The sequence below is a fragment of the Labeo rohita genome, chromosome 21, assembly GCF_022985175.1.
Source record: "Labeo rohita strain BAU-BD-2019 chromosome 21, IGBB_LRoh.1.0, whole genome shotgun sequence".
Taxonomy (NCBI): domain Eukaryota; kingdom Metazoa; phylum Chordata; class Actinopteri; order Cypriniformes; family Cyprinidae; genus Labeo; species Labeo rohita.
Window position 1 is genome coordinate 2,444,482 of NC_066889.1, and position 27,635 is coordinate 2,472,116.

The window sequence follows — 27,635 nt, forward strand, 5'->3', positions numbered from 1 at the left end:
CAAATTCAGCAAATTCTGAATGCATTGTGGGGAAAATAAACACAAAATTTAAGTAGATTTTTAACATTTTATTTATTATTCATACATGCACATTAGGCTATATTCCTACAACATCATAGCTTAAACATAAGGTTGCCATTTCCATCTTCTGAGCAATGTTACAAAAATCTATACAACAATAAATTGTAAAACACATTAATGATACAGTACTTGTAAATTACAGAGTATTGTTACAAATTATAGTAATCTAAAATAGCAGATGACACTGTCTTGCACTCCATCACCTCATTTGACACATATAGGCACACACACAACACACAAACACACACGATTAGTAAACTGCAAGCAGTAATAAATTATTGGCCACATCTCTGATCCTTAAGAAATAAAAAAAAAGCAAACAACGAAAGCATCAAGAAATTTACTCACTGCTAAATTGGGGTATAAATATTCATCACAACACTGTCCACAATTGAACAAAGTGACAAATTTTTGATAATGCAGAATTGTGATATTCTTTGATACTATAGAGATGATTTGATTGTCCATCTCGCGTGAAGCAAGCCGGAGATACCACGACAGATTTGTTTGTGTAACGATACTGTGGCAATGATTTGTAACATTAAATTAATACAAGTGCTAATACCACTGCTGACCATCATTTTCGTGTACCACAAAAGATGGATATGTATTTCTCTATATTCTCTGGACAGCTACCAAAATATATAATCAAAATCACAGAACCATTTTTTTTTCTTGACGACTCTTAAAGAAATGCTAGCATGTTGAATTTACATTATGAGACAAACTATATTTTTAAAGTTCCTGTGCTTACCTCACCAAACTCATCTGTCTATTTCTGCACCTGCCCTGTGTCCTTTCACTTTGCATTGCACAAATTCTGTTTCCTTCCTTCTCCTTCTGTCATGATCTCCTCGGTAGCCCCGTCCGAGGTCCGTCTGACTGTATGAGGAGTGTGTACAATGTGCAGGAATGGAAAATAGCAGCATTATGGTCGTAGATCTCGCCTCCCGTGCCTCAATCTGACCACTCGTTCTCCTCGGGCTCAGAGTCCTCATCTGATTCACTGTATTCCACAGCGATGCGTCGGGACAAGATGGTGGCCACGTCATTACCCACTGGCTCTTTCTTGGCTTCCTGCTCTCTCTGCTCTTGCACCTTACGAAGCTGGATACCTGGAGGAAGAGTTGACAGTTCAATAAAAGCTAAAGCACAGTCACTGGCATTTAAAAGTTTGGGTTTGCACACTGACCTCTGCGGATGGCGGCCAGCAGGTCGCTCCGGGCGTCGCTCATGGGGATAACAGGCACCTGCCCCTTCCTGGGAAGAGTCGACTCTCCAGACGGGTGTGTTACTCGGGACGGGGACGGGGCATGTGTGGGGGGTCCTGGTGGAGGAGGAGGTGGGGCCACTGGTGGGCCGCCCATTACAGCATGTGCAGGGGAAGCGGTGTAAGCAGAGGCAGGAGCCGGAGGAGGAGATGGGCTGTAGGGTCGCGAGAGGGAGACCACTGTACCCGGAGCCAGCGACTGAGGTCCAGATGTGCTGTCAAAGGCGGTTTGAGAGGATGGGATGAGGGGAGGAGGTGGAGGCGGGGCAGGTGGAACGAAATGCTCCAGGATTTGATGGCCACTGAGAAGTGATTACAACGGAGAAATGTTTAGGGAGCTATTCTGCAGCGAAAAAGTATACGTCACTTCCCATCATTGCCTCAAAAGAAGAGGTTACCCAAAAATAAACATCAATCTTTATGCAGTTATTTCTTCCATTGAGAATAAAATGATAATTTACCAACATACCTGGGTAATTTGCAGATAAATAAATGGATAACCTCAACTTTAGGACTCTGAGGTAACAGAAATATGTAAGTAGCACAATATTATTTATTATTTATAAACTTATAGCCGTATTATCTTTGCAAGTACAGACTGTTTTTTTGTAGCTCAGTCAATCTTACTTTTTTAATTTATATTATAAACATAAAAAACTGCTCTTAATTTTTGTTCAAAGCAATAACAATTGATTATAGTTTCAAAGATGAGATTAAAACATAACTACACAACCATCCAGCAGGTGGCAATACGCACTAAGAATCAAAAAGAAGAAGAATCAAGAAATATAATTGCGGATTTGGCACTCTGTTGAGGATATCTATGTGTGTTAATCGTGAAAATACTCTGAGTTGAAATTATTCTATGAAATTATTTCCAGACATACCACTGAAACCAACAACTGTGACTAAGTGAGGTTTGGGTTAACCAACTTCACAATGTTACTTCACATACACTAGTAGTTAAAGCAATTATTCACCCTAAACTGAAAATTTGTTGATAATTTACTCATCCCCAGTCCATCCAAGATGTGGATGAGTCTGTTTGGAGAAATGTGTCATTCCATCACTTGCTCACCAATGGATCCTCTGCAGTGAATGGGTGCTGTCAGAATGCGAGTCCAAACATCTGATAAAAACATCACAATAATCCACACCACTCCAGTCCATCAGTTAACATCTTGTGAAGCCAATAGCTGCGTCTTCGTAAGAAACAAATGCATCATTAAGACGTTTTAACTTTAAACCTTCTCTCCTGGCATATTTGTGTAAAGTTGTTCTTCCACCCACATATTTGTTTAAAGCTGTCTTGGACTGTTTTGGCTTATAAACAGAGCTTGATCTGTGCAGATTTCTCTCCTGATTCAGCCTTTTTTAATGGAGAAAGCAATATTATCACCTTTTATTTTATCCTGATGCAACAGTTTGAAGTTAAAACATCTTGATGGATTTGTTTTTTAAAAACATGCAGCTTTTGGATTCTCAAGATGTTAACTGATAGACTGGAGTGGTGTGGATTACTTGTGGATTATTGTGATGTTTTTATCAGCTGTTTGGACTCTCATTCTGACGGCACCCATTCACTGCAGAGAATCCACTGCTGAGCAAGTGACGGAATGCTACATTTCTCCAAATCTGATGATAAGGAAACAAACTAATCTACATCTTGGATGGCCGAGGGTGAGTACATTTTTACCAAATGTTATTTTGTTATTAAGAAGCTTTTCCCATATATATTTTAGGGCTGCCCTCGACTAAAGATTTTTCTGGTTGACTAGAAGTCGTTCATTTTAAGCATTAGTCAACTATTAGTCACACGTTTAATAAACCATACACTGTAAATCATAAAATGAGCCTTCAATTTCCTACATTGTCTAATAAGTGCACGCAAAAAAAGCTTGCCACAGCGCACCGGCAGATATAATAATTATGAATGTTTTAGGGAAAAAAAGCAAGGAGACTACTTTAACGTTTAAATAATTTATTGACAAACTAGTGCTTTCTTTGATTTTGACTTAAGAGATGAAGTCGGCGACGATGACTCATCATCCCCACAGTAGTGATGCGCCTGTATGCATGTTTCATTCAGATTATATAATCTAAGAATATCTGTTTTCTATTTGAGTTGGTTCCTTTAAAAGTAGACATTTCACTGTATAGATAGTCCATATTTTTATGTCTGTAAGACAAGTATACACGTAGTTTCGAAGTTTTGCAGCCAAGTTCACAGAGCCCGAGACAGCAGAAAGTGCTGTTTGCTTTCAATATTTTACAAAAGCGCAACGTTTCGTTGTTATTCTGCGTGCACACAAATAAACGTAGTGTCTTTCTACAGATTCAAAAGATGTATTACTTTTATCTGTATGACCAAAATGATGGAGTATTTTAGGAGCAAGTGACCGCACCGGTGCCACCGTCTGTCATGCAGTAAATGCGCTAATTCTGAGCGCTATGATTGAGTGGCCATGTAAAGTTGCTATGACTTACATATTTCAGATAAAAAGCCATATTTGAGGTCGATGAATGATAGTTGAGCATTTGGATGTCCTGCACTATGTACTATATTACTATGCAGACCAGCTGTTAATGATCTGTCTGTCACCGACTGCATGACTTCGTCGCTTACTATGGAATTTTTTTTCTGCGACTAAGTGACTAATACAATTTTGGTCAACCAAGACTCTTCTAATGGTTAGTCGACTATTAGAGGGCAGCCTTAATATATATATATAACTTTAGAGAGAGAGTTGACATGCCTGTATTCTTTGGCAGCTGTCGGCCTGGGTCCGTTGAGGGACGAGTCTGGCGGTGGGGGTCCGTGGTGGGCCTGAACGCGTCCGAGAGAGTGCTGCCGGGCTGCAGCGGCGGTGGAGGAGGCTGGAGGCCGGTACGCTCGGTCCAGGGACTGAGTCTGTGTGGGACCGGCGTCTTTCCCATCAGCTCCTCCTCCACCTGCTTCCTGTGGGTGGCTGGGACTCGCTGGGTACGAGTGTTCATCTGACATGCCAGATCTGCGTTAAAGCCATTATACAGACACAGAATATAGGTACTTTTTTTGAAGAGGAAGAAGAAGAACATTTAGTACGGGTCATTTTTATTCCCTTTATGCATTCATGTACGTTTTATAGTCATGCAATAAAATAAGTAATGAATATAATTTCAGTAAAACTGATTTTCTGCTTTACTGAACCTTGCCATGTAAAATAATAATAAGATTCTGCATTACTGAAATAATTTCCTAATAGGCTTTAACAGTGTTTTACAATACTTAACAAATGAATATGCGTGGTCACCTTCAATCTCTCTCAAGCAGAAGTGGATGAGATGAATCCTGCCACTTGTTCACTAGTTACATAATGATGTTTTTCATCCCACTACAATGACACAACGCTTAATTAAGGCATTTCTATTTATAGTGTTGTTTTACTATTTATAGTGTTGTTATAGGGATTTAAAGCTGATGGTTGATTATTTTAAGGGTGTGGTGAATATCACAACTGGCTATGAATCATGATAAACAATATAATTTTTTTCTTTATTTTTTAACTACTGTATATACCCATGAACTTACAAAATGAGCCATTCTATGGCTATTTCTGGTGAATTTTGATGTAAATAACATGCACTACATTACATTCAGTTTGCACTTTTATTCTTTATTATTATGTACTCTTTTTAAAATTACACTAAAATGTACAACTTTTTCACAAGGGTTGTTTATTAAAATGTACAACCTGCTTTTAACATGCCATCTCTCATATGTGCATGATGGGGCGAAAACATTCCTTATGCAAAATATGCTTCATTGACTTCACAATTATCTAGCTTGTTCTGAATCAAATTTGAAGTAACCAGTACAGTAACGGGTAAATAGTCCAGTCTGATCTTCTGTTCTGCATACAGTCAGATGTGAAACTGCACGAGAATGAGCAAATAATGACTCAGCGGCGACTAACGCAGCACGGGTCATTTAAAATACTGCTGTAGTGCTTTTTTAAAATAAGATCTTGCAACTGACCTTTTATCTGCCTGTATATTGTTAGGAAGTGGTTAAGTTTAGCATGGTGAAAAAAGACTCGAATGTGAAATTCAAGGACCCATAAATAAAAAAAAAAAAAGAAAGCTCACAGTGCCATATTTAATGCTCACTTGAATTACAGACAATCAGCCCTTCACCCAAAACAACACTATAGATACAAAAAGGCTAATGGAGCATTGTGTCAACCAACGCAGAGGGAAAAAATAGCTTTGTAACGCAGTAAGGACACTATAGAGTCCTAATACAGTTTAGGAGAGCTGTCAAAGCACAGTTCATTTTTGGGTGAACTATCCCTTTAAGTGGTCTTGAGATCACATGACTCACCTATCTGGAGACAGAGATCCCTCAGAGGACATGCCGTGGTAAGGAGACGGTGTCAGGCGAGTGTCTGGACGGAACTCCTTATCGTACGCCATCATGTTCCACTCCTGACGCCGGTTACGAGCTTTGCGGACTTTCTTTACCTCGCGAGTGGGATCCTCGATGTGTTTTTGCTCTTGCTAAGGCAGAAAAAAGGAAATGTTTCTGTAAGTTTCGGTAATAATGTTAAACAGAACAGGAAAAGTATGTAAATGAACACTGATCTGATGATTATAGTTTAAAAAAAAATCATTTTGTACTAATCTCATAACAGATGATTAAAAATCACTCATGTTTTCTTGTTCAGTACAGAATTACACACTCACTAATGTCAACAGTTCTGTATTTTGAATTTATTTTCTCTACATTTTTTTGTGTATTACAATAGCTATTTTACCAGTTTACCGTGCTTTACCAGAACATACAATATTCCCAGCGCCTTTACTAGAGAATATTATGAGCACAATGTTAAACACAGAAGACAGTGAGAAAGTATAGTAAATCCATTTCACACTTTTAAGAGCCCTCTAATTCTAACTAATACTAATTGGTCACTGGCAAAACATCTAGCATAATATGATTGATATATTATGGCATATTATGATATACAGTAGTCAACATTTGAAGTGGATCAAATCCTTTCATCAAAGTTGTCCTAAAATTAAAACAATACCTGTTCTTGTCTTAGGACAATTTTTTTTGATCCACGTCAAATGTTAACTACTATATATTAAGCCTGTTTCCACTACTGATTAAAACATGTAATTGTGACTTTTTATCTCATGATTTTAACTTTTTGATCGAAATTGCAAGTTTACATCTTTACTTGAGACTTTTTTCTCAAAATTGTGATATAATCTCACGATTCAGACTTTTTTCTCAGAATTTTGAGCTTTAAAATCGCAGTTGCAAGAAAAAAGTCAGAACTGCAATATATAAAACGGGCAATTCTGACTTCTCTTCTCAGAATTGTGAGATATAAACAAACAATTGCAAGGTATAAAGTCCAGTTCTGAGGAAAAACAGACCATTTTATTTTTACAATTGCAAGTTTATATGCCACAATTCTGACTTTAGAACTTATAATCACGAGTTTGTCATGCAATTCTACGAAAAAAGTTAGAATTATAAGAAAAAAGGTCAGAATTGGCAGCTTATATCTCGCAATTCTGACTTTTGTTTTTGCAAGTTTAACCTCTTAATTGTCACCTGTCCTTTCAGTGGGATATTTCACCATATTACAAAAAAATCCTAATCAAATCATGACAAACTATACAATGTTAGAAAGGTTTAAGTCTCCTTAATAGATATTTTACCATATTTCTGTGTTACAAATGATGTAGGAAAAGTAATAGATTAATATATGTCAAGAGTGCACCTCAAAAATCTACATCATAACAGTAGTTCTGACGTTTGTCACAAAAGACTTTCTTAGTTGTCTTTTTCCCTATCAGGCTTTAGAAATCTTAAGAAATTATATATCAGTCGAAACTTAAAATCTCAAAATTCATCCTTTGAAAGCCCTTTTAAAATCAGACATTGCATTATTATGGAAAATGTACATCAAAATCATATTACAAATCTTTTTATTCATGATGTATAAAAATTTAAGTCAAAGTTTAAAAAAAAAAAAAAGAATTGAGATCAAATTTGCAATTCTGAGAAAAAGAAGTCTAGAAAAGAGTTTATATCCCACAATTCTGACTTTCTTTCTTAGAATTATGAGTTTATATCACACCATTCTGACTTTGTAACTTGCAACTGCAAGTTTATATCACACAATTCTGAGAAAAAGTCTGAATTGCAAGATGTAAACTTGCATCTGTGAGATAAAAAATGTGAGATATTGTGAGATATAAAGTCACAATTACCATTTTTTATATTTTTTATTCAGTGGCGGAAACAGGCTTCCATAAATTATCCATAATACATTCAGTATGCTGCTTGTGAAAAATGTATTTTGTGTCAAATATATGCCTACTTTTAAATGGCCATCCATGGAGAAAGATACTCTTATGCATTTTAGTGTCTTTTGTTGTTTGCACTTTTAGTGTGAAGTTCAGTTTTGCACCTAGTTGTTCTTGTTTCCTGTTTCCTCTTTTCTGACTGTGCCCAGCTGTGTCTTTTTATCCTCTTTTGTATATTTGAACCCTCATGTCAGAGAACAGGTCATGTCTTTGATAATGTGTCTGTGTTTTATTCCCATCACAATAACACAAGAATGCACTTGCAATGTCTTGAAAAAGCATTTGGGACTGCATTTGTGTAGTAACATAATGCACGTCTCTGGCCATACACAAACACACACACACCTTCTGCCGTCGTTTCTCCTTCCTCTTGTTCTCTGTGGCTTGCAGCATCTTTTCCTTCCAAAGGTTAAAAAAGTAGGATGGATCGGTGTAGAATTTGAGCCCGTCTTTTTTGTCATCCCTGTAAGACAACACAACTCTATGCTTAGAAATTGTTACACTTCACCCCCAAAACGAAAATAAAAATACTTTATTCAAAAAATATTATTACTATTTTGCATAAAGAAAATTAAGCCTATTTTAACAGCCATTACTTGGATTATCCAAGGCCATATGCTAATAATGACAAGAACCTAAAAATTTTCTGTACACAAAAATGCCCCAGATAAAATGTCAATTTTACATGCTGTTGCATGTTTTCTGTTGGCTAAGCCTAATTTCTTTCATTTAAGGTTAAACTAAATTTAACACACTTCAAAAATATATTAAGGCCTAAATGTAAGATGCATGTATTTGAATTACATATAAAAAACATATATTTGAATGACACAGTTTTAACATGAACTAATAAACTTAATGTGACGCATATTCGTCAGTCATACAAAAATGACACGGGTGAATGAAACAGGTCAGGTTTGTTTTTGATGAAGCATATGCTGACCTGTATGGTGTGAGGATGTTGAGAGGAGGTGGTTTGTCACAGCGGTGGTACATCTCCATGACCGGGTTCGGGATGGAGTTTCTGGACACCACCTGCTGGTCCTGAATAGTGGAGCTCTTGAATGCTTTCCGCATGTTGATGTCCTGTAAGGACACTGTGGAGCAAGCAGACAGACCCAGAAAACACTGTCAAACACCATCACAAACCAAGTCCCCCTGTAGTGAAAATCAAGATTTTTATGTTGTTTATTTGTCAATGTGGTGTTTTTAATATGCTTTTAGACAAACCATGTGCCAGTCCATTAATCAACACCATTGCTTTTCTCCTTAAAACTGTAGTTTCCCAAAGGCTGTCCCAGAAATGCAGTTTAAAACAGCCCTTTTTTACTACGTCACAAACTTCAGTAACCAATCACGTCAAAGGATAGATTCCTATCATTAACATACAAAATATACCAACAGGATTATTAGCACAAAACCAAATATTAAATAAAGCATTTAATAGAGCATATAGAGCATTAAATAGAGCACAACCCCTAGGCGCTGACCGCTAATTTGAAAAATAACCTGCGGCAACAGTGTAAAAGTAGCCCGGTGTCAGACGCACCTCTCCCGCGTTGCCGTCTGCAGTTTACTCGCATATGCTCGTGGGCGCGAACTGGAATCACAAACTAGGCTGCATTCGAGGCTTCAAGTAAGTAACTTTAACAAATGTTACAGTATCTACTGTAGTTGTCCGCTAGTAAAAACATAGTTTTATCAGTCATTATCCGTGTTTCGCCATTATATCGCGTTTACTATAGATCCGTTAGATCGGAGGGCTCTTGCTGGTGTGACTACGTGGGGGCGGGGCTAATTTGCATACTTATGGATAAATCCAAGTATATAAAACTGCAGACCGGAGATCTCCAAAATGGGGCGGGAACTCCAAAAGTGGGCAGAACCTCCAAAATGGGGCGGGGTCTCGTCGCGCAAAGACTTTCCCCATTGTCTCTGGCTTCAGCCTATTGTTATTGACTTACATTTCAAAACTAAACTTTATAAAATAACCAGTTTGTAGTTGTCACCCACGAGCCGTCCCAGTGTAGCGCAGGGGAAAGGTTTTACTCTATTGCTTTGTTTTAAGCAACGGGGGTGTTCCGGTTCTTGAAATTCGCAGGGTCGGAGGGGGTAGCGATGTTGAATGTAACTAAAAAGTCCAATTTTCCAGTGAGGTCCGGTTGGGGAGTTACAGAACGGCCCGACGATCTTGTATCGCATAATCTTCTTATCTGCCACGCTATTCAGCGCCAATCCCGCCATGTAGTCAATTTCACTGGTTAAGGTTAGGGTAAGGTGTGGGGTAGGTTTAGGGGTTAGCATTTGTGTAGCATAGTGTAGGTAATCAACACTGCGATTGACACAACCAATAAAATCTTTAGAATTAGCTGTGGGGCGGAGTTTGCGCTGAAGTGGATTGGGGGGAAATTGCGCATGCATGCCATGTGCCTGTCTGTCAAAGGGAGGAAGCCGCGCCCTATTTTGGAGCACACACCCTGTTTTGGAGTTCCCGCTCCCATTTGGAGATCTCCAAGCTGCAGTTATATACCCCTCGATAAATGAGGCAAGGGAGGTAAAGTTACATTCAAGCTGTTTTAAAGGGGTCATCGGATGCCCATTTCCCACAAGTTGATATGATTCTAATGAAAAGTCTATCCACAAGTTTCCTATGCCCCATGAGGCCTTGCGTCAAAAGTGGGAGCGTCTTCGGTTCAAAGTAGACAAGCACAACGTGACACTTTTTCATTCAACAGTTGACAGGAGTGACGGGCAAATGAAGCCTTGTGAAACACCGAGACTTTCCTCTGACTGTTTCGGGAAAAGGTTCAAAGCTTAGAGAGTGTCGAAAACAGCGCGATCTGGTGGTTAGTAAAAAATAAAGCAGCCAAAAGCCTGTGAAGCTCTGTACGCCGGAAGAAGCATTCACCACCATTTCCATAGATCTATTCATGTTATATGCACAAATAAAAGCCTAACCGTGTGTGTGTGTGTGTGTGTGTTTGTTGAATTTCTGACTCTGACATACACTGCCAGCACACATTAATGTTCAAACAGCATGTAAAGGTGAACTTAGCATCCGATGACCCCTTTAAGACATGAGAAAATTATTTTCACAAGAAAAAACATTCAAATATGTAATTTTGATGATCAAAAATCAGTTTTAAGGGATACTACAGGGGGACTTTAAGAATGACATTATATGCCAGATTTACATCTTGTGTCAGCACTAACCCCCTTCTGGCATTAAAACTTATTTTTACGTTTAAGTTTTTTTGTCTTTGTTGTTACATTTTTTGAGAAAAACTCAAAAAAAAAAAAATTAAAAAATTAATTTTTTAAAAAATTAATTTGGCTGTAACAAATTAATTTTTTTTTTTTTTTAAGTTTTAAGGTCCAAGTATCATCTTTTTTAGTGTTGCTATCTTTCTCTTTCTGTGCATACCAATTAGAGACTCATGGCTCTCATCGTAATAACTCTCCAACTGTAAATGTTAACTGTCACAATAAGTTGCATGTATTTTATCCACTGTTAATGAAGAGAGTCAGATACTTAGGCATATTATAGATGCACATTACGTCATGCAGCATTTACGTAAACAAGAACTTCCCATAAGGACTTGAAGGCACCGCTCTGTTAAATATGTTTCCTTGTCAACTGCCTGTTATTCAACCAAACTATTCCACTGTGCTCTGAGATTACTCAGCTACTGTCTAGACATCAGTGGGATACGCAGCACTGCGTCTATGCTGCTAATTACTGCAGCTGCCTCATCTGTGCCTCATCTGCTCAGCTCTAGTTATTATTCATACTGCTCAGAAAATCACTTCATGAGCATTTTAGCACTTCATATAAGAAAAACTATTGTCATGTCTCATACACACAAAAACTGAAAGGTGTTCACAGCAACCTGTCAAAATAAAAGTTTGGTTTAACTTGAAAAAATTGTGACAAATGTATGACTATTGTGCAATAGAATGTATGTCCTAATGTAATAATAATAATATTAATAATAATATACAATTATTATTTAGGAATTACTATTTATTAAGGAATAATAAACAATTTTCCTTCATTTTTTAAGTTTTAACACGTGTGCATCACTTTGCCAAAAATGAAAGGGTTTGTTCAATTTTCATTCAATTTATAATCATAGTCATTATAATTCTAATCATAATCATTTGGAATCATACAACCCTATTATTGTTAGTTAAATAAATAAATAAATATAAACAAACAAACAAATAAATAAATAAATAAAAGTAATAATAATAAAATAAAATAAAAAAAATCAGGTTGTTTTTTTATGAATTCAGTTAATTAGATATGATTTTTGATTAAATGGAAAACAGAATTTGGTAAATCTAAAATGTAATTTTTACACAAAAAAACGTATGTCATAATTTTTCAAATAGCTTTCATGTACAAAATCTTTTTTAATTATAGACCCCTTGAAATAGGGTGATCCTTGTTAAAAAAAATGTGGAAAAACAGAAATTGATAGTCAATTTCATAAACAATTACAAAGAGAAAGCAAGTAACAAGGAATTAAGGGATCAAAAATATGCTCATACAGAATAAGGCATTAATATGTGCTTTATAAGTACTAATAAACAATCAGTACACTAGTAACATGCATGCTTAAATCACTTCATGAGCATTTTAGCGTTTATATGAGAAAAACTATTGTCATATCTCATACAAACAAAAACTAAAAGGTGTCCACGGCAACCTGTCAAAATAAAAGATTGGTTTAATTTGAAAATATTGTGACAAATATATTACTATTGTATAATAGAATGTACGTCCTAATGTAATAATAATAATATTAATAATAATATACAATTATTATTTAAAATATTTTTAAGGAATAATAAAAAATGTTTTCATTTTAACACGTGTGCAGGACTTAGCCAAAAATGAAAGGGTTTATTCAAATTTTCATTTAATTTATGATCATAATCATTTGGAATCGTACAACCCTATTATTGTAAAATAAATAAATAAATAAATAAATAATAATAATAATAATAAATCAGGTTGTTTTTTTTATTAATTCAATTAATAAGATTTGTTTTTTAATTTAATGAAAAACAGAATTTGGTAAATATGAAATGGAACTTGAGGAAAAAAAAAGTATTTCATAGGGACCTAAATATTTATATTTTTTTGTTATACTTTTAATAAATTGTTAGATTTATTACATGTCATGATTTCAATTAATTAGACAAGGTTTTTAATCACTGAAGTTTAACTTAACCATTAAAATTTTAGAAATATTAAAATGGAGTGGAGAAAAAAAAAAAGTAAATGTAAAAAAAACGAAATTTGGGAATTAAAAGTTAAAACGGATTTCCCAGGGCCCTAAACTTCTGCATTACACTGAGTACCTGCGCTGATCCTCACCACAGCCCTGTGGTTGCCTTCTGGTGTATTTCCAGGCTGTGTCACAAAAGATCAGGTCAGTGGCGGGCCTGCGTTTGCTAATGCACACTCATTCAGACTCACCCTCCTCCACTGTGGAGTCCAGTTGTGTGACCTTCACCGCCAGCAGGTCGACGCGCTCTTGTAAACTGTTCATGCGCATGTAGAAGCTGTTAGCCTCATTAAACAGCTCCCCGAAGATGTCCTCCGCATGTCGACCTGAATCAATAAATACATAATCTATGATATGGCAAAACTGATCATTTTTCAAGTATATTTTATGTACAAAATGGAAAACAGAAACTGATAGTAAATTTCATTAACAATTACAAAGAAACAGCAAGTAGCACATTGAAATAATGGTAACACTTTAGAATAAGGAACACATATTTAGTATTAACTGAATTAAAGGGTTGCTTCCCTTTAATTTGCTGCTTTATAATAGTAAGGTAGCTGTTCAATGTAGGTATAGGGTGAATTAAGGGATCTAATCCACCCTTAATATGTGCTTTATAAGTACTAATAAACATCCAATACGCTAGTAATATGCATGCTAACAAGCAACTAGTTAATAGTGAAAACTGCTCCTTAAAATAAAGTGTTACTGAAAAAATTTTAAAGTAGAAAAACTATAAAATGTACCGCAGTCTTTGTTTGATTTACATAGCTTAATGATCATTTTACATTGTACTTTCTGTTAAAATACTTTCAAAAACAGTAAAAACTCAATACTTATAATTTATTTACTTATTACTAACTTAACTTATTTTTATAAAGCGCAAAAAATAAAGCGCTTAGTGCATTTTAAAATCTACAACAAAAATTTTGTTTCACATTATTTTAAAACTTTTCATATAAGTATATGATTCCTCACATATCAAAAAACACTTTCTATTTAAACGTTATTTTCATTTCTATTTATTTTAATTCAATATTATTATCAAAATTGTCAATATGTTGGGGTGAGATATTTAAAAAAAAAATTAAATGTAAAAACTAAAAACTAAACATTTTGATGAGTTATGTTGACATCATAATGTTGATTATTGCCTAATATTGTGTGTAATTTATACTTCAATTGCTGTGTTAATTGATTTTTTAAATTAAGTCTTGATAACACTAGAATTTGAGAATTTTTAACGTGTACAATTGTCCCCTTTTGTTCCCCTGCAAAATATTCATCACTAACTAATTTAATTAACATGTAAAATCGACAGCTTTAATTATCTGAGTTATAATGAGTTGGCTACATTCATATAGCAGACATTTATATCCCAAGACACTTACAAATGAGGAACATCTCAAGCAATTTGTCATAAACAAGCTGTTTATTTTTGAGCAATGCAAAAGCCATGTAGAAAAAACTACTGTACTAGAAAATCATGTTGTTTAAAGCTGAAACACGAGTGAGTGTTTAGAGCCGAAGCTGCAGAAGTCTAACGGGTTAATGAATGAAAGGACCAGGCTAGGACTGCATTAATCCAGGGTTAAAAATGTCAGTGCATCAGCAGTTCCAAAGTGAAAAACTGAACTTACTAAGTCCTCCCAGCTGTTTGATGATGGCCGCCAGTGTGCTGTTTGTGACACATTCCAGCTCGTTGGTCACCCCGTCGGGCAGGGCGCCCCGGCACAGGTGCTTGGGCTCGATGGTCCTCTTTACAAGAGGCATGACTGTGCTCAACTACGCACACTGACCTGAAAGAGGACAGAAGGCTGTTTTACACAACATTTTCTGAGTTAATGCAATGCAGGAAGCACAAACATTTTAAACAATGCATTTTCAAATCAAATTTTTAAATGGCTCATTTTAAAACACCATTTACAGCCTTGCAAAGCACTAAAACACTAAGACATTTTTTAAAACATATTTTGTGCAAACAATATAAATATGTGACCCTGGACCACAAAACCAGTCTTAAGTAGCACGGGTATATTTGTTGTCATGATCGGGGCTGTGGGTCTTCCCTCAGCCTCTCGAGGTCGCTGTTCCCCTTGCACTGCACTCCCCTGATTGTTCACGTCTGTCTTGTCATTTGCACTGATTACGCTCACAGCTGTTCACACTCTGGACTACTGTATAAGAACTCTCACTTCTCACTCCTGCGTCAGGTCTGCATTGTCTTTTGTCTTGTATGTACTTTTGTGTGTTCCTGATCTGGCCTTGACCGTGTTCCCTGTTTTATTCATTTAGTATTCTGTTTGTGCCGTGTTGGCCTTTTGGGTTTACGTTCATTTGTGTTTGTTATATTAAATTAATTTGGACCCAGATTGTGACATTTGTAGCAATCAATACATTGTATGGGTCAAAATGATTGTTTTGGTCCATTTTTCTTTTATGTCAAGAATCATTAGGATATTAAGTAAAGATCATGTTCCATGAAGCTATTTTGTAAATTTCCTACCGTAAATATAACAAAACTTAATTTTTGATTAGTAATATGCATTGGTAAGAACTTCCTTTGGACAACTTTAAAGGCGATAAAATCAATATTTTGATTTCTTTGCACCCTCAGATTCCAGATTTTCAAATAGTTGTATCTCGGCCAAATATTGTCCTATCCTAATTTTTTAAAAATTGAAAAAAATGTATCCTTATGAATGGTTTTGTGGTCCAGGGTCACATATTTTGTAATACATAAAGCAAACTGTAACTGAATAATCAGTTTTCACCATGCATTTTAATTTTTTTTCAACAAAAAATGTGATATTTAGATTATTTATTGTACCCAACCTCCACATAAAATATTAATAAATAATTACCACAGTGTCAAAAGAAACCCTAAAATATGAATCAGTTGAGCAGCCAGAAACAGGGTTTCACAAGTGAAAACTGAGCGTGCATGAACACTGATGTCTTCTAGCCCTATATTAGCTCTCGTATTACGTTACGATTTATAACTGAACAAACGAATGCCTCTTTTATCAGTGAAGTAGTTTTAGGTCTCTTAATATATACTTAGTACTTATTCATGAAATGTGTAATTGAGTAATTGAGAATTATTTTTGGCAAGGTCCCTTATTATTTTCCAAAATAGGCTTGAAGGCACATTTGTAATCGAAAATTTGCACTATAGTTGAGTAGTGACAAACATAAACCAGGTTTACATTCACTGGCTCAAAAATATAATTTTGCATTTGGATTGAAATTAAAGCATAAAAGCTTGAATTGAATGTGCAGCAGAGAAAAAGATTCAAAATGGCATGACTGTAAAAATAAACAGAAAAATAATACTACATTAGTTACGGAGTCACTGTGAAAAAACAATCACAAGATTTTGCTTGACCTGATGCAAAAGGAGTAAGCAGGATCACAAAATTACCAACTTAAAGGATTAATCCACTTCCAGAAAAAAATGTCCTGATAATTTACTCCCCCCATGTCATCCAAGATGTTCTTTTTTTCTCCATATAGTGGACTTCAATGGTGCTGAACAGATTGCAAAAAGTGCTCTAAACAATCCCAGCCGAGGAATAAGGGTCTTATCTAGGGCCGTATGATTTCCGCGATGCGGAATACGTGGACAGAATCTCGGAATCCAGTCATAAAAACGGAATTTACTGAATAACACGGAATGTCAAGGAATTTGTCAAAGTTTGGATGAATGAATCAAAAGTAGGTCACTACACTTAATTCAAACCACAATATGGACTAGTATCTGTAATTATTACACAGCAATACCATTTAAATGTGAATCCTGCATGTGTCTCTGTTTTAATGAATGGAGCAGACGAGCAGTTTTGTTTACTACATACGCTGAAGCACGTGTGACGCTCGCAGTGATTTCAGCGTCTGTCCTCTCGCTAAATGAAGATATAAATACATGAACAATATCTGCTGAGAGTCACTTTATGAGCGTTTGACCTTTCCATTTTAGAAAAACTAGCGTTATATCATATACACACAGAAATGTAAAGGTAGACACGGCAACCCGTCAAAATAAAAGTCCGGTTTAACTTGAAGACATTGTGCCAGATATATTACTACTACTACTAAAATGCAACAAACATTATTTTTTTAGAGTTTAATCACACAACATTTCTTCCATGTTTTAATTTTAATAGTAAAAAAAAAGTTTGCTTAATTTTTTTTAATAATTAAAAGATAAATGAAATTAATGTTTTATGCCTTCATTTGATAACCAGAACATTTTAAATACACAACACAGAATTTCAGAGGGTAAAAAAACCTTTCATAAGGCTATTTTAAGAATAAATTTGAATAAATTAAGTATGCATTCAAATAATTAGACATGCTAAAACACAGAATTTGATAACAATAAAACATATGGTGGGAAAAAATAAAACATTTCATAGGGCCCTAAACATGTCATTTTTGTTAAACCTTTATTAAATTGATGTGAAATTGTAGACGTTTTCATGATTTTAATTAATTATACATGCTCTTTAATTAATAATATTTCATTTAACCATTAAAAAGAAGTTGAGAAAAATGAAAACGGGAAAAAACGGAATTTGGGAAAAAATAAAACGGATTTCATAGGGCTCTAGTCTTATCTAGCAAAACGATTGGTCATTTTCTTATTAAAATTAGTATTTATACACTTTTTTAACACAAACGCTCATCTTGTCTAGCTCTGCGAGGCGCATGTGTACTCTGTGCACTCCTCAACACAGTTAGGGTATGTCGAAAAACTCCCATCTCGTTTTCTCCACGAACTTCGAAATCATCCTACATATCTGTTTTACCTTTTTTGTAAAGGGTGTTTGACCGTCTTTGCACATTCACTTTGTAAACACTGGGTCGGTACACTGTTAGACATTTCTGTAATTTCTACAGTTATTAACTGTATATCACCCAGTATAATACTGCAAATTCCCTTTGCAGTAAATAACTAATAACCATTGCATTATGGGAATTTTCTGTGACGTCAGACCCCAAATACAGAGATTTACTGTATTTTTTAAAATTGTTGTATACTACTGTATTTGCTGTAACGGCCTCATTGGCGGCATTTTATTGAGGTTGTTTTATTTTCCTCATTTATTATATTTGGATTGACACGATTTGCCCTATACCGTGTCTACCACGCCGCAACAGCTTGGGACGGACTAGACTGGATGTTTTGCATTGCTTGTAATGACTGGAAAATCCGTTTGTCCTTCATGTCAGACACAGTGCGAGTGCTTGAAGTACATCTGTAAGTCAGAAATATACCGGAGCATTACTTTACTGTAAGCATCCACTGTAGATTGTATATTTAATGGGTTCTCTATTGTCTTTTGTGTCCGAGGAAGACGCTGAAGCAGCGGGGCAGCGCCGCGACGTTTACGCTGTGTGTCGATGCAATTTATGAGAGATTAAGACCAGCAAGTAAGGTAAAACTATATGAAGAGTTCAGATGCAAAACCAGCTAAATCCATCTGACGTCTTTCTTTAAAAAATGCATTTTTATCCGGCTCAGATGTATAGGTTTCTACGTAAGTACCGGTACTTCTGATTGGGCTGAGGCTGGTATTTTAGCAAGTTTGAAGAAAAAGTATTTGATGGATGTATAATATGTGTCGAGAGCATTCACTCAGTATCATTATCTCATTTTTGACTAAGATGGCTTTTAGCTGGTTTTGCATCTGAACTCTTCATATACACGTTTGTCTGAGTGTTTGTCAGATTTTTGCACACCAGTTTAACCTAAGTAACATTTACCCGTCAACATGGAGGTTACAAACTTTACTGTAGTAAACTGCGCTTTGTTTCAAACGGCTTTTGTCAGCTTATTGAATTAAGTTATTGAATTAAAATATTTTTTAACGAGCAACGCTTATCTTATATTACCATTAGGTTAACTAATGTGAAATCAGGTGTTAGTATAATGTTGGCCAGTAGCCTATTGAGAAAATAAAATCACATGCTAGCTAGGTTAGACAAGTTATATGGCTAACTGTTAGCTACTAGTTTTAGAATTAGTTTGTTGTAATTATTAATGGAATTTAAGTTTTACTGCATTTTTTGCAATGGAACATCAAGAAAGTCATGATCATGCCAACCACACTGAGACTAATAGCTCATGGTAAGGGAACAACTATGGTTTTGAGATGTTTGTGTATTCTATGTGTGGTTTTCCTTTTGAAAGTGTGCCATTTCTTTTTCAGAGAAGACATTTCTGGTGAGTAAAGGTGGTGGCCACGTTTTGGAGCAGCACCTGGGTTTTGCAGATGGCTGTGTATTCTTTGGCTGCATGTCTTTTTCTCCATCATGTTTCTGTTGCCTATAGATTCTTTGTGAGGATAAACAACATAATGCACTGCAAAACGTCCTAAGACAGGAGAAATGGTGAATATGCACTGTTCCAGCAGTGGAAGACTGTATTTTTAAGTGTTATACGTGCATTGTTTTAAACAAAGTATTTGATATTTTGTAATTATTGTGTCGGTTTTAATTGAATGCCAGTAGTACATATGTAGAGTAAAAATAGAATAAATTTAAATGAATTCAATATAAAAATTAAAAAATATACTGAAATCTATATTAAAATGAATGAATTACAGTAGTATATTGACTTTTTTATAGTATTTGGCTGGAAAACAGCTACAGTTTGCAGCTGTAAATTAAATACAGTTTGCTATTGTAAAAACCCTTTGAAATGTCTAACAGTGTACTTCTGCAGCAATGTAGGATGATTTTGAAGTTGGAGGAAAAATGTTTTTTGACATACCCTAACTGTATTGAACCAGAGGTGCACAGACTACTCATGGGCATCACAGAACTAGACAAGACGAGCATTTGATGTTAAAAAGTATATAAATTGTAAATTATTTTAGAAAATAACCAATTGTTATGCTAGATAAGACCCTTTTTCCTCGTCTGGGATCATTTAGAGCCATTTGAAGCTGCACTGAAACTGCATTGTTATCTGTTGAAGTCCAAAAATTCCTCAAAAAATGGTATTCCTCTTTGCTAAAAAATTTCTTTGCGACTGAAGAAAGAAAAACATGAACGTCATGGATGACATGGGGATGAGTAAATGATCAGGATTTTGTCTTTTTTGTTTTTTTGGAAGTGGAGTAATCCTTAAATGCAGGTCTATAAAACATTTCAAATAATCAACCTGAGTAGCAATGTCTTTTCTCAAATATTTACCAAATATTCCATAAAATGCATAATAGAGCCCACTGCAGTGGGATAGAAATGAAAAACAATTAAGTCACATGCTCACATGGATGAATGCTATTAAAGGAGAAGTCCACTTCCAGAACAACAATTTACAAATATTTACTCACCCCCTTGTCATCCAAGATGTTCATGTCTTTCTGTCTTCAGTCATAAAGAAATTATGTTTTTTGAGGAAAACATTTCAGGATTTTTCTTCATATAATGGACTTCATTGGTGCCCCGATTTTAAACTTCCAAAATGTAGTATAAATGCAGCTTCAAAGAGCTCTTAATGATCCCAGCCGAGGAAGAAGGGTCTTATCTAGCGAAACGATCTGTAATTTCTTTCGAAAAATAAAAAAAATTGTATACTTTTTAAGCACAAAAGCTTGTGTAGCACAGGTTCTGGGATGCGCATCCACGATGCTACGAATCAGTAATGGGTCGTTCTTGAACGATTCTTTCATTTTTAACGAATCTTTAATTTGACTCGGGAAGAACAAGTTGTCTCGGGGAGTGATTCGTTCAGTCGCGCATGCAACATCCTATTAGGTTCTGTACTGGAATTAGATCACCTGTTTCGAGTCTTCGGGTTTTTTGAGTCGTTCGTTCATCTTATGGAGCTGTCACGTGAAGAATGAATGGGTCAAACCCGAAAAGAGGTGAGGTGAGCTAATCATAGACTAAAGACCCAGGTAACAATGAATTAATCTTTTCTGTTTCTTATAGCATTATAGTTTTGTCTTGTTTGTAGTGTGATCAACATTTGTGTAAGCAGTAGATGTGTTAGGAAAGTAAGACGTAACATTTTAATTATATTTTGCTAAAATGAACAAAATGACTTGAAAAAAAGATTTGTTCATTTTGCTGAATGAGACTCAAAGGTCTGAGTCGATAAAATGATCCGAACTTCCCATCTCTACTACGAATCACGTCTAAGTTCATCGTCTGTGTACTGAGTATGGCGAAAAACTCCATCATATTTTCTCCTACAATTTGAGAGGAGGACATCGTTGTACCTTTTTGTTTGTAAACAGCGTTTGACTTACTTGTACTTCCTTAGTCTTTGTGTGTTTGCTTTGTAAACACTGGGTCTGTAGTTCCACGTGACCTTTTCGACGTGATTCAATAGTACATAGCGTCATGGACGCGCATCCCAGAGCCTGTGCTACACAAGGTTTTGTGCTTAAAAAGTATTAAAAAAAATTATTTTTCCGAAAAAAATGATGATCGTTTGGCTAGATAAGACCCGTCTTCCTCGGCTGGGATCGTTTAGAGTCCTTTGAAGCTGCATTTAAACTGCATTTTGGAAGTTCAACATCGGGGCACCAATAAAGTCCATTATATGGAGAAAAATCCTGAAATGTTTTCCTCAAAAAACATAATTTCTTCACGACTGAAGACAGAAAGACATGAACATCTTGGATGACAAGGGGGCTGAGTAAATTATTTGTGAATTGTTGTTCTGAAAGTGGACTTCTCCTTCAAGTCACATTCTCACATGGATGAATGCTATTAAAAATGACACAGAAAGTCTCTGTAAACTTCATTTCATGCTTATTTCCTCAGTGCCACACATGCAATCCACACCTGTTGTGAGACTGCATTTAATCTGCAACACTAGGTATTATTAGTCATTTTAATTAAATATTGCATTTCATAACTAAGTATCAAAGCTCACTGCATGGGTTCAGTGTTTCACTTTTCGTAGCTGCAGGGATGATTTAATCAGTTTGCTACACAGAAAGGTTGGAAACCCTTTCAGATTTTGTTATAGTCTTCCAGAGAAATGCTGAGAGCACTACTGTACTCCAGCACACAATCCGCTGAGCTAAAGGCATTTTCACATACTGTACGACTGACGTTTTAAAGGATATATATCTCACACACAGCACAAAATATGTTTGGTTCAAATTTTTAAAAAAGATCACAAAAAGTAAAAAAAAAAAAACACATTTCCAATATATAAATACATTTAAGATATAGATACAAATGTGTGGTATTTTTTATAAAATAATTGTATTTTTTATATAAGACTCACTTTTTTAATTTTTAAATATAAAGCGCAATAATACTATTATTACTAGTATTATTTATTTTATTTTTTAATAACACACACACACACACACACATTTCATTATGTATTCGCAATATATTTAGCCATTTTGTGTTTTATGGGTTCACTCAGACAGACTATTTGCCTTGAAGCCTACGACCATTTCCATGACAACCAAGCAAGGGCCTCTCTCACGCTCCGCTGAGTACTAGACCTTCTAGAGTCGCTCTCATGTGAGGAAGTCTGTTCATCTCAGACAATCTCTTTGTAGTGCTACTCTAAACACATCCTTTTTCAGACTCATTTAAGTTTTGCCTTTTTCAACAAAATGACAATGCTTGAAAGAATTGTATTTTTAAAATATAGGCCGCAATGCTCCCTGAGGCGTTGAACTTCTTTTGCAGCTGTTATGATGCTGATCATTCAGCACGGTGAATTATACAAACGCACATAAACAACCTCAGTCTGCGGTGCACATGGCATGGTAAGCTCACTGAATGAAACAAACACGTATTATTTTAGCTGTGTGAGTAGCCTAGCAACTAGCCTGACAACATGCATGTTTGCCATTTTACTAATACAGACTGAAAAATAAATGAAACCTCATTTTTGTAAATTGGAGTATTATGAGATTAAAATATCCTGGGATGAGAAAACATGCTAAAGAGTCATTTGTAAAGAAGAATTTGCTTTTGGTAATGGATCACATTCCCACGTCGCACCAAACAATTATCAGTCTAGAAATGTGTCATAATGAGTGTAAGCATCATCCATCATTTAGTACGATGCTCAGCTTCCAGTTTCAAAACTCAAAAGTTTTAGGTGAGATCTCAACAATGTCTTAAAAAATGCAATTTTTTTCCAAGTCCTAATGATGTGATCTACTCAATTCATATTCTACTCTAACCATTTTCTATTGAATTCTATATTTAATATTTGGTTTGGTGCTGATAATCCAATTGGTATATTTTGCATGCTAATGGTAGGAATCTATTCTTTGACGTGACTGGTTACTTAAGTTTGTGACGTAGCAAAAAAAAAATGGACTGGCACATGGTTTGTCTAAAAGCATATTAAAAACACCACATAGACAAATAAACAACATAAAAATCTTGATTTTCACTACAGGGGGACTTTAACAAGTTTACAGCAGCAAATGTTACAGAACGCAAATTTTTTGACAAGCCAAACATGTCAGTCTCTGAGTAACAGTAGTAATTTACTCTGAGTAAATTATTTAAGCCATGAAATAAACTTTGTTCAGTACGAAAAGTATAATGAACTACGTAAAAAGCATTTTGAACATCAAGCTTATTTCAAGCATGTTTTATACCTGAATATCAAAATCAAATAGTTCACCCCTTATGCATGTTATCATGTCTGTCAAAAACTTAGGCTCGCTGTTGGTTGGAATATCATAACTAAAACATTGACATAACATACTCACAGGCATAAATCACTTCACTGAATTAAATATATGCCAGCAAAGAAAAAAATCATTACCTTACAAGATGAAATTCCAAAAATTTGGATTTGGAAACAGAAGATTTTCATAACACTGATGTCTGTCAAAAAATAACATGCACGATACATTGTAGTTTTTACGAGAAGCAGAGGCCCAGTGAGTACATGTATTTCCTAGAAAACCCACACTACCCAATGACTACTTCTGACTACTTCATTGCTTTCAATGGAGAAGGAGAAAATGACAGCCCGAGTGGCTTTGACATGCTGTCTGTCAAATACTGTTACATACATAATGCACAACGACAATTATTAGTTCTCTTAACATCTCAGTTGTTTAAAATATGAAGACAACTATCAAAGTTTAATAAAATGTTGATTTAATTTTCCAATAAAAGACAACACATTTTTACATGATTTGTTACACGTTTAATTACCTCTTTGAAGATTTAATCACCCTTTTGATCAATATTTGATCTAACTTTGCTACATACAAAGATAATTTCAAGCCTGACAGATACCATTTCTCAAGTTATATCACAAACATCAGCATAAAGTTTTCTCATTTAACTGCATTTACATGAATAAGGTTTTAATTAGCACACCATAAAATTCTACTTGGTAAACTCTGGTACTGGTTCAAGGGTTCCACATATAATATATATATATTTATATATATACGTATATATAGAGAGTGAGAGAGAGATAATATAGAAATTTATTAGAATACATAAATAAATATAACAAACTATCAGTTAATGGGTGAATAAAATACAAACATAAATATAGAATAGAATAGAGAAAAGAAGATTTATGTAAAGAAATGTGATGAAACAAATGTGTAAAGTGTTGCAAATAAAGCAACAACATTTGCTACTTGCCACAGACCGGGCATTAACAAACAACATTATTTCTCTGCACAGATGAATTATCTCTCACTTCTGAGTGTAAATACACAGGCTGTCTCTAGTCAGAGGCAGGAACTGATTCATGAGAGGAAACCATGGCAACGCCTCAACTATGCTGGTTACAAGACATGCGAGACTCCTTCACCAAAAAACACATTTACGTAATCTGTTCCCAGCACTACGGCCTGGAATGTGAATCAAACCCTGCATTCCCGTGCTTGCGGCTGCTTTCAGATCTGTGGGAATGGGGCACCCAGGTTTCAAGCTCTGTAGAAAGTGGGAAACGATAAAACCAGATTGTACCTTGTTGCCTAATGTTCTTTTTTCATGCCAGTTGTTGCTTGTAAGCAGAAGGCTGGAGTTCGCTTATGCAGAAAATAACTAGAATTTCTGGTAACACTTTACAATACGGGTGCACAAATATGCATTAATTCATGCTTAACTAATGCAGAGATAATCATGAGTTAATATATAACTCATGACGAACTAAACCATTTATTAATAATTACTTCGTCAGCAACTAATGAACATTCTACATGATTCATAGATTAAGTAATCAATAAATTGTTACTAGTTAAATGTGTCATAATGTATTAAATACCTAATTTATTTTATTAACTAGTAGTGTAAATTCATGTGTTAATTACCATAGTGGGTTGAAGCCATGCATTTCATCTTCCAGTTGTCTGCTTTAATTAATCATTAGCTAATGATTTGCTAAGATATCATTATGTTGTGACTTTACTTGTTGAAATGCATGGCTACGACCCATGAAAAAAATGCATGGCTCCAACTTGTTGAGGCACATGACTAACTAACTAATTCTATATCCATAACCACAATGAAATATTACTTAACAATTAGTTAATAGTTCTGTGCCCCAACAAGTAAAGTCACAACACAATGATATCTTTGCACATCATTAGCTAATGAGTAATTAAAGCAGACAACTGGACGTTGAAGTACATAGCTTTGACCACTGTGGTAATTAACATATGAATTTATATCATTAGTTGATAAAAGAAGTTATTAGGGAATTAATACATTATGACACATTTAGCTAATAACAATTTATTGATTACTTAGTCTATGAATCATATAGAATGTTCATTAGTTGCTAATGTAGTAATCATTAATAAATGTTTTAGTTCTTCATGAATTATACATTAACTCATGATTATCTGTGCATTAATTAAGCATGACTTAATGCATATTTGTGCACACGTATTGTTGTTCAGTGTTACTGAATTTGTCTAAATTGCAAGCTGGTAAATACTCAATAATGGGCAATTAACAGTAAAGTGCATTGATTACAGGTTTAAAGCTTGTGCATGTTTTTGGTGAACTAGCATGAAAGTGCATATGTGACCCTGGACCACAAAACCAGACATAAGGTTCCATTTTTTGAAACTGGGATTTATACATTGTCTGAAAGCTGAAAATACAATAAAAAACAATAAGCTTTTTATCGATGTATGGTTTGTTAGGATAGGACAATTTTTGGCAGAGATACAACTAAAAATGAAAAAAAAAAAAAAAAAAAAAAAAGAGAAAATCGCCTTTAACGTTGTCCAAATTAAGTTTTAGCAATGCATATCACTGATCAAAACTTAAGTTTTGATATATTTATGGTAGGAAATTTACAAAATATCTTCATGGAACATGATCTTTACTTTAATGGTTTTTGCCATAAACACAATCAATGATTTGACCCATACAATATATTTTTTGGCTATTGCTACAGATATACCCGTGCTACTTAAGACTTCCAGGTCCAGGGTCACACTGGTCATGAATGCTGCACCATCAATTTAATTTTGCACATTTGCACATAATCAAAAATCTCTTAATGTCTCAATGTGTTCTCGACAGCAAAAAGACATGTCTGAAACCCACCCAATAATGTCTCAAACTGTGCTCAGATTTACCAAAAGCGAAACATTGCATTGTGAACTCAATCAATTCTCACCAAATTCTCCCAAGACCTAATGATCTGAGCTGTACTATCTCTATTCTCAGCTCCATACTCTTCCTGTATGACAAGGACAACTAGGTATCACTCTGTGCATATTTCCATTTCTGCAGAAGCATTTACGCCAAACTAGGAACAAATGAGAACTCAGTCTGTCAGAGGCTGTTGATTGCGATGACGTCACTCATCCATAACGCTGTGTCGCATGACGTCATCCGTCCAAACCACTGTGCTGGCATGTGATATGATAACAGGTGTATCTTTCGGCCACACGGGAAAACGAACGAAACGGTGGCTGACATCAATATGAGGCTAATGAATCATTGATCTTTTAGCTTATTCTAAAGCCTGAATTAGAAATTAGAGCCAGCAGCGTTACAGCTTTGCGTCTTTCCTTCTAGTCATTTCGGAATTATCACGTAACAAGTAACAGTGTGAAAACACCGAACGAAGACAATCCTGTGCATAACTGCCATTTACTTACGAACAACTGTAGTTGTCTCCTTTCGGTGTCCTTTCGTGCGGTCGTCGTTTGCGATGAGCTATTCGGCGTTACATGGCGTTAATACGATGCCATCACGTTGTCGATGTGTTGTGGAGCGATGAGCGGCGGAGGTGGTGCTGAAAATGCACGCTCGCGTTGCCTGGGAAGCGTCGCTCGTCGCTGTACGCTGCAGAGGAGATGCCACTGCGCATGTGTGCGCGTCACCCACAGACCACCACCCTGTGTGTGTGTGAGGGAAACACTGAGACATGATGGATTAAATATGCAAAATTAGTATTTAACGCTGTATGTTCAGGAAGTGTCCTTTTTAGGCTACTTATCCAATTCAACCAAGTCTTCCTGTTTAACTGTTTGCAAGGCTTTGGACAAAGAGGGTCCTCTTGTGGCCACTGTGGGAAAGCTTTGAGTGGGAGAGAGCCATTGTATAGTCTTTAATCCGTGTTTACGGAATAAATATCTTTTTGTCAAGATCTGTACATTTGCAGAAAATGTGCATTA

General features: G+C 35.5%; 1 protein-coding gene across 1 annotated transcript; it reads right to left on the minus strand.

Moving 5' to 3' along the window:
- Window positions 1-53: 53 nt before the first annotated feature.
- On the minus strand, window positions 54-27,308 carry si:ch73-362m14.4 (actin-binding protein WASF3). The gene is made up of 9 exons (XM_051093779.1): window positions 27,117-27,308; window positions 14,658-14,816; window positions 13,206-13,340; window positions 8,661-8,814; window positions 8,063-8,180; window positions 5,715-5,890; window positions 4,108-4,362; window positions 1,274-1,653; window positions 54-1,196 (listed from the first exon to the last, which is right to left on the minus strand). Exons 2-9 carry the CDS (start codon window positions 14,788-14,790, stop codon window positions 1,039-1,041), a joined length of 1,509 nt encoding a protein of 502 aa, XP_050949736.1. The 5' UTR covers window positions 14,791-14,816; window positions 27,117-27,308; the 3' UTR covers window positions 54-1,038.
- Between the last annotated feature and the right edge of the window lie 327 nt (window positions 27,309-27,635).

Coding starts and splice junctions, on each gene's coding strand:
- si:ch73-362m14.4 (XM_051093779.1), bottom strand. CDS start 14,790: ATGCCTCTTGTAAAGAGGACCATCGAGCCCAAGCACCTGTGCCGGGGC. Junction 8,181..8,660: donor AACATCCTCACACCATACAG/GTCAGCATATGC, acceptor GTTGTCTTACAG/GGATGACAAAAAAGACGGGC. Junction 1,197..1,273: donor GCTGGCCGCCATCCGCAGAG/GTCAGTGTGCAA, acceptor CTCTTCCTCCAG/GTATCCAGCTTCGTAAGGTG.